General features: G+C 32.9%; 2 protein-coding genes across 3 annotated transcripts; one reads left to right on the forward strand and one right to left on the reverse strand.

The window, feature by feature from the left end:
* Positions 1-1,076: 1,076 nt before the first annotated feature.
* LOC110684816 (NEDD8-conjugating enzyme Ubc12-like) lies at positions 1,077-5,826 on the forward strand. Of its 2 annotated transcripts, none has more exons than XM_021861246.1 (6): positions 1,077-1,230; positions 2,096-2,209; positions 2,909-3,017; positions 5,067-5,145; positions 5,260-5,376; positions 5,465-5,826. In XM_021861246.1, exons 2-6 carry the CDS (start codon positions 2,101-2,103, stop codon positions 5,603-5,605), a joined length of 555 nt encoding a protein of 184 aa, XP_021716938.1. In that variant the 5' UTR covers positions 1,077-1,230; positions 2,096-2,100; the 3' UTR covers positions 5,606-5,826. The 2 variants fall into 2 exon arrangements, with proteins under 2 accessions (XP_021716938.1, XP_021716939.1); XM_021861247.1 differs by having other exon boundaries at positions 1,078-1,230; positions 2,101-2,209.
* On the reverse strand, positions 3,024-5,060 carry LOC110684815 (probable sugar phosphate/phosphate translocator At2g25520). Its single transcript, XM_021861245.1, has one exon. The coding sequence runs from the start codon at positions 4,193-4,195 to the stop codon at positions 3,425-3,427; it is 771 nt and encodes a 256-aa protein (XP_021716937.1). The 5' UTR covers positions 4,196-5,060; the 3' UTR covers positions 3,024-3,424.
* Positions 5,827-7,232: the final 1,406 nt, after the last annotated feature.

Here is a 7,232-nt window from a genome sequence, read left to right on the forward strand (position 1 = left end):
TTGTCACCAAAGTTCTTAGGGGGTGTTTGGTATTTGAGAATTGAGGGTGGGATTAGGAGTTTTAATCCTAATTCAAGAAAAAAAAATTTGTTTGTTTGATGGGAATGGGAATAAAAATAGGTTTGGGAATGAGAATATTTAGGGGAGAATTCCCACCATTTTATTACCTAGGGAGGGTAGGTAATAAATGGATGAGAATGAGAATAAGTTTAAAATGACATTTTTACCATTGATGAAAACAATGAAAGGAAATATTAGTAAGGGTAAATTTGTAAAATTATTATTTATTCCCTATATATTCCAACTCACTATCCAAACAAGGTATTGGTATATTTTCATGAATTCCCAACAATTAATTCCCAATCCCATTCCCACCTTTTAATCCCAAAACTCCCATTCCCAAGTTCCAAACGCCCCGTTAGAGCACTCCCAATGGTGATAAAAAAATATGCTCATGGGCATTTTGGGTGGGCAAAAAATATGCTCATGCATTACAATGGTGTTCAAATGAAGAAATGCAAAAATATGCTCATAAGCATTTCTAAAAATGCCCAAGACTTGGGCAAATTTGAGGATGAATAGTGCTCTGGTGGGCCTCGCAATTTGCAATGGTTATATTTTTTGTAATGCAAATTTTGAAATAAATATTAATTAAAAAATAAATTAAAATTACCAACGGTCATAAAATTTAATTCTCTATAAATAGACATGCATTTTGGTATATTTTGGTATAATTTCAGAAATACCATAAATCCTCCATATTCTTTATTTTAACGATAAAAACGACACAAATAAAAAAAATAAGTTACACAAATTTAGACTAGTTTTTATTTATTTGGAGTAATATTGTTAAAATATAAAAGAAATTAATAAATAAAAAAGTGTTGTGTAGGAGAGAGAAAGTAATGGTGGGGTATTGAAAAAGTAAGAGAGAGAGTAGTGGACAAACATATTTTTTACTCACCATTGGAAGAGAAATTGTGAAAAAAAATTTATTCATGGACAAAATAGATTTATTGAAAGAGATAGTGGGTGGGCATTTTTTTTTGCTCATCATTTAGAGCGGTCTTGGTATTATTTCACCACCTCTCTCTCATTCTCTCTCCTCATTAATCAATTCAATGTCACAAAACTAAAGGTTCCTCCCTAAACTGCGCTGGTGGCCTAATTTTGTTTACGATATTGGAAGTTTCCGGCAAGATCTTCGAGATTTGGGGATTGGTTGTTCAGGTAATTTTATAAACTTCTTAGGGGGTTTTTAATTTACGGTTATAAATTGGGGTTTTCACGATTTTTTGCATAAAAATAGTTCAGCTGCAGTGTTCTGTAAATTTTATTTGGGGGTTTTTCTATTTATGCTCTTAAATTAGGGGATTTAACGAATTATGGGAACAAAATTAATTAGGGTTCATGCTACTGTGTTTGTTGTTGAAACTTTATCTTTAGTTGATTATATAAACGCGCGAAGCTCATATACAAATCTGAAACTCGTAGATGCTGCAATTTGATCTTGGCATTTGGATTTGTAAATTCGTTCCCAATTTAAAACTTGTTAAATTCAGTGGCAGTTTTTGATAATTTATGCTGAATGATTCAGTAATTAAGCATGGTGTATGTTTGATTGGATTTAGGTTTACTAATCTTGATATCAATTTGTATATATGGTTAATTTGTTACTTCCTCCGTTCTTTTTTATTTGACCCGTTTTGACTTTTACACTATTCACCACCCCTCTTTTGACCATTTTTTGTGAATAATATACAAAGAAAAAATATTCATGTGGGATTTTTTGAATTTGTGTCAATAAGTACTATCATAATTAATAACTTTTATAATTTTTACTTGTGGAGAATTAAAGTTATTGATAATTAAAGTTTTGCATTGGCAAATCAAAGTAAAAAAAACTGAGGAAGTATGAGCTTATGACTATGTAGCAAAACTTCAAAATTGTACTTGTATAATGACTTTTGGTAACTATTCGTTAAAAAAAAAAAAAATTCTGGTAACTGGTTAATGAATAATGCTTAGTGTGTGATTTCAAAGGTTATGAAAATCTAGATTCAATGGAACTTACCCTTTTTATTTTGTTATTTAGAGAAGATGATTAACTTATTCAGAGTGAAAGCAAAACAGAGGGAAAATGCTGAAAATCTTAATGGAAAGACGAATGTCAAGAAGCAAACAGCTGGCGAACTACGTCTTCATAAAGGTATTCTTTCTTAAATAGCTGTAGTTGGGAACTTGGGATCCATATATGGTGCTGTAGTCTGGTTTTGTGTAAGTTGTGTTCAGAGTTATGATTTGAAGAACTACCTTGTGTGTGAGATCTTCCATTGAACTGGATATTATCCAATCTATCACACCGTTACAGTATTTCTGTAATTCAGTTTCATTATCCGCGCATCATTTATATGGGGTTCTCAGTCTATTGTTCGATTACCCTAGACTCATGCATATATGAACGTGTCATTAGTTTTATATAAGAGACTGGGTTGGAGATTTTACTATCTCTTTCTATGTGTGTGTGGATTGCATGGACGGTGAGATTCTTGCTTCTCCGTTGCTCTGTCCTGACCAGATTTATGGTTAATTGTTTATGTCATGATTTGCTCTGGGAAGTGTTTGCAAGCTTCACACTTTCTTTGACAATTTTTTGCCAGTTTCTTGTTATAAACTGATCTTTCGGCATAATAATAGAGACACATTATTCTTGTTAGAATAGTTTCATGTGGCATCTATTAACATCTCATCTGCTGCATTTGGTCCTGGACTCCTTTGTATCCACTAATTCTGCATTGTGTAGGTTGAAGGTTTTTATTAGACGTATGATCAACATATTATTACGCTTCACATTACTGTTACATCTTCTGTTTACATATTGTGGCTTTAAAATATTTACTTTTTCTAGATATCAGTGAACTGAACCTGCCCAAATCATGTACCATATCGTTTCCTAGTGGGAAGGATGATCTGATGAATTTTGAAGTTACTATCCGGCCTGATGAGGGATATTATTTGTAAGTGTCTCTTCTAATTCATGCCAACACCTGGATTGCATCATGAGTCTCACAACTGTCGTCTTTTCTTATTACCAGTCATAATTCATAGGCTATTGCTAACTAGTGCTTAGTTCTTGCAGATCTTTGTACCAATGTCATAGATTACTTCTTTCATCATTCTTGATTTTGTTTCTTTCCATTTTCTTAAAAGGAAAAATTGCAAGGAAGGTCCTTTTAAGTAGTCGACCTTGTGAGAAAGGTCTTTTTAAAAAAAAGGTGGCACAGAAGGTCCTTTGGCGTTTTGGTTGTGAGGAGGGTCCTTTGACCAAACTCCGACGTTGACCTCCGTTTTCCGGCCAAAAAAAGTCACGTGCCGTGCACGTGACCACTTAAATCAGCCTTTTTTTTTTTCTTTTCTTTCCTCTTCATCTTCTTCCTCCCTTCAATGCTTGCAACTTAGAGTGATTGTAGTACCCAACACCCACAAATGCCAACCCATACCCAAACAAATCGATAGGGGTAACAATACCCTTAATCACAGACCACGAAAATGCAATCAACAACCAATCTTTAACAACCCCAACAACATTCATAGTCAAAGCCGATGTCTTCCCAACAAGCAAGAACACAGCAAGATTCAAAGCAAAAGCACAAACAGAATTCGTCCCAAATATAAACCAATCTAGATGAAAACTCAACGAATCCCTTAGAATTGGATACTCTACAATCATCCAAGGAATTGATAGAAACACCAAACAACAAGGAGCAACATAATAAAGCGATGTAATCGGATTAAAACTAATACCCTTTGAAGTTAATAAGATCTGAATCATTACCAATCTAGTAGCTTCAAATGCAACTGCCCCCAATTGTAGGGTTACACCCCAAGCATCAAATTTCGCCTCACCATAAGCATCAATTGCAACCCTAAATGAAATCGACATCATATTCGCCATCGTTTCGCCTCGAAACATGACTCCAATTGAATACACAGCAACATGCATCAAAGCCTTCAACATTTGAATGAATGAAACACTCAAATAGATGTAATTCGAAAGCCACAATGAAAATGCATATAGAGCACCAATTGTAACATTGTAATGAATGATTTGAAAGGGAGGGGGAAAGGGATGGGGTTCCTTGTTGCCGGAGGTGGAGGTGTGGTGGGCGAATGTGTGGCCGGAAATGCCATTCATGGAGGTGTGGAATTGAAAGGGAGGAAGAAGATGAAGAGGAAAGAAAAGAAAAAAAAAAAGAAAAAAAAAAAGGCTGATTTAAGTGGTCACGTGCACGTGACTTTTTTTGGCTGGAAAACGGGGTCAACGCTGGATTTTGGTCAAAGGACCCTCCTCACAACCAAAACGCCATAAAAGGACCTTCTGTGCCACCTTTTTTTTAAAAGGACCTTTCTTACAAGGTCGACCACTTAAAATGACCTTCCTTGCAATTTTTCCTTCTTAAAATTATTGTTATTTCTTAGCCATCAATATTGCTTTATTCTTTGTTCTCTTTTTTCTTGTAATTGTGGGGTAGTTGTCAAAATCTATATGTTTATGTTTTCTCCGTTTCACATTGAACGTATCATTTTGACTTTTACGTTTGCCTAACAAAATATTTTTAATATGAAATTTAATAAAGGGTTAAGGCTTTGATTGATTGAATAAAAGGTTAAAAAAAGAAAAAAAAACTTTTGCTAGTATACATCGAAATTATTCACACAACATTTCACACATTGATTTATAATTTACTATATCAGAAAAAAAAAAATATAGTCAAAGCTAAAAACGAATAGTGTTAGAGGTCCAAACAATGCATGTATTGTGTTACAGAGGAAGTAAATGTGCCGGAGTGGAGGAAAATTACATTAGTATATTTCTATTTGGATCATTGTACTTCATTTATAATTCATTTGGCTATGCTTCATTTGCAGTCTTTGTTTCTTTCTTCTTATCATCTCCCTCCACTCTTTTTTTGTGAGACACGCACCATTAAACTAGAAAGAACTTTTAGAGACAGAGAGAGTAGATGCATAGCGTATTGATATTCTAAGGAAACTTTTGATTGCAGAGGCGGCACGTTTGTGTTTACCTTCCAAGTTCCATCTGTATATCCTTATGAGCCTCCCAAGGTTAAGTGCAAGACAAAGGTAAATAGAGTGATTCTCTATGGAAAACCCGTCTTATGCTACATAAGATGATAACTTATTTGTTAGTTATGTGCATTTCTGAAATTTTTTTCCTAACTTGTATGCATCTGGCAGGTATACCATCCCAATATCGACTTAGAAGGTAATGTCTGTCTCAACATTCTAAGAGAAGACTGGAAACCTGTTTTGAATGTAAACACTGTCATCTATGGGCTGTATCACCTCTTCACGGTATTAACATTTCCCTTTATCTGGACATGTTTTTTTTCCTTTTATTGCTACATACATTGTATTATAGTGGCATTTTATTTGTGTGCAGCAACCAAACTATGAAGACCCTTTAAATCATGATGCCGCTGCTGTGTTGAGGGATAATCCAAAAATGTTTGAATCCAATGTGAGAAGAGCTATAGCTGGGGGTTATGTGGGTCAAACTTTCTTTCCTAGGTGTGTTTCTTGATGGTTATGAGGCTGTAAACTGTAAACTTGGATGTGAAGGGTGCTGTTTGACTGTATATCTTTTTGCGAACCAGTTCTTCATTGATGTTCTTAAAATGCTTATTTTCTGTAAAAAAAAAAGTACTAGTTAAAATATGCCTGGATTTATGAATTTGTAACCTCATTGTTTATCATTAACACATTTATGACAAGGGCAAGTATGATTATTGCGTTTTGTGAAAATAATTCAGCTGCTAAATTTCCCCGTAAACAAGGCTCTTCTGTTATTCATGATCATTTCTTACAAGAGTTTTAAATGTAGAATAAACAGGCAAATTCACCCTAACTGAATTGCTGAATATAAACTAGTCAAATTTGCCTAAATCCAGGCATATGTAGAAATGCTAAAAGTACCTAAAGCCCTAAACTCGTAACCGTAACCCCTTTGATCAGCCATGGGTAGAATTACAAACAACTATTTCAGTATATCAAAATTCGTTTACATTTCTCTAAATGAAGCAGCACAGGATAATGATTAATCATATAGAGCAAATAAAATAGATTGATGAATTCTGCCAAGTTAAATGTATTTGGATATTATTGACTGCCTTGAATCTTTGGTTTCCAGTGTTTCTTTGTTGTTTGTGATTTCATCACTTCATGTTCAATGTTATATGGGGCAGGAATCTACTCAGAATCACAAAATCATCCCTTTATAATCGTTGCTATATTTTGTATGTTTTTACAATAGACTAGTGTGTATCCCGGACGATGTCTTGGGTTGCTAGTTTGTGTACTTCTTGCTTTAATTTAACATTATGTTCGACTATTTGTATAGTTAGTGTGTGTAGTGGTTCGGGCGTTGCTTCGGATGTCACTTTTTTTTTTTTTTTTTTACATCATATGTATTAATATTATAATCTTGTGAAAAATAAATGAATTATATTACTTCTAATCTACTTAATAAATGAAAGGAATATATAATATTATGTGAAATTTGAAATATTAATAATAGTTGGTTGAGATGGTAAAAATATTACTTATATGTATTGGAGGTTATGGATTCGAATCTTGTTCAAAGCATATTTAGCGCGCATATGATGATGATGTGGCATTGTGACATAGCACACATACTTTGAAGAGTGCCACGTGGCACAGTAAAAAAAATAATAATAATACTTTACGTAAATAAAGGTATACAATTTTTTATTTATTTATTTATTTTCTTTTTAAGGTGTATAGAGTTTTATATTAAAAAAATTGAAAATTTTGATTAATACTTATGCTGTATATATTAATACAAATATAGTATATGCATATATATGTTACTAAAATGAATTTTCTATTTTAAATTGAAATCAAGTTTTATTGCAAAAATAGTAAAGTGAAATATATGAATCTTAGATAATAGTATTATTTTGATGATCAATATGTTCATTTTTTTTAATAAAATATATAAAAGATTTGTAAAAATATTTCAATTGATTGTATATGGAATATGATTGTCAATCGGGAAAGGATATATTATGGGTTATAATTAGTTTTCTTAAACTTTTTTTGCGGAAAAAAAAACCAAAATAATGGAAAGGAAAAATGGAGGGAATTTTTAACCAGTAAATGATATGTGATTAGGGGATTTTTATCCACCA

The sequence above is a fragment of the Chenopodium quinoa genome, unplaced genomic scaffold, assembly GCF_001683475.1.
Source record: "Chenopodium quinoa cultivar QQ74 unplaced genomic scaffold, ASM168347v1, whole genome shotgun sequence".
In the NCBI taxonomy this organism is placed as follows: domain Eukaryota; kingdom Viridiplantae; phylum Streptophyta; class Magnoliopsida; order Caryophyllales; family Amaranthaceae; genus Chenopodium; species Chenopodium quinoa.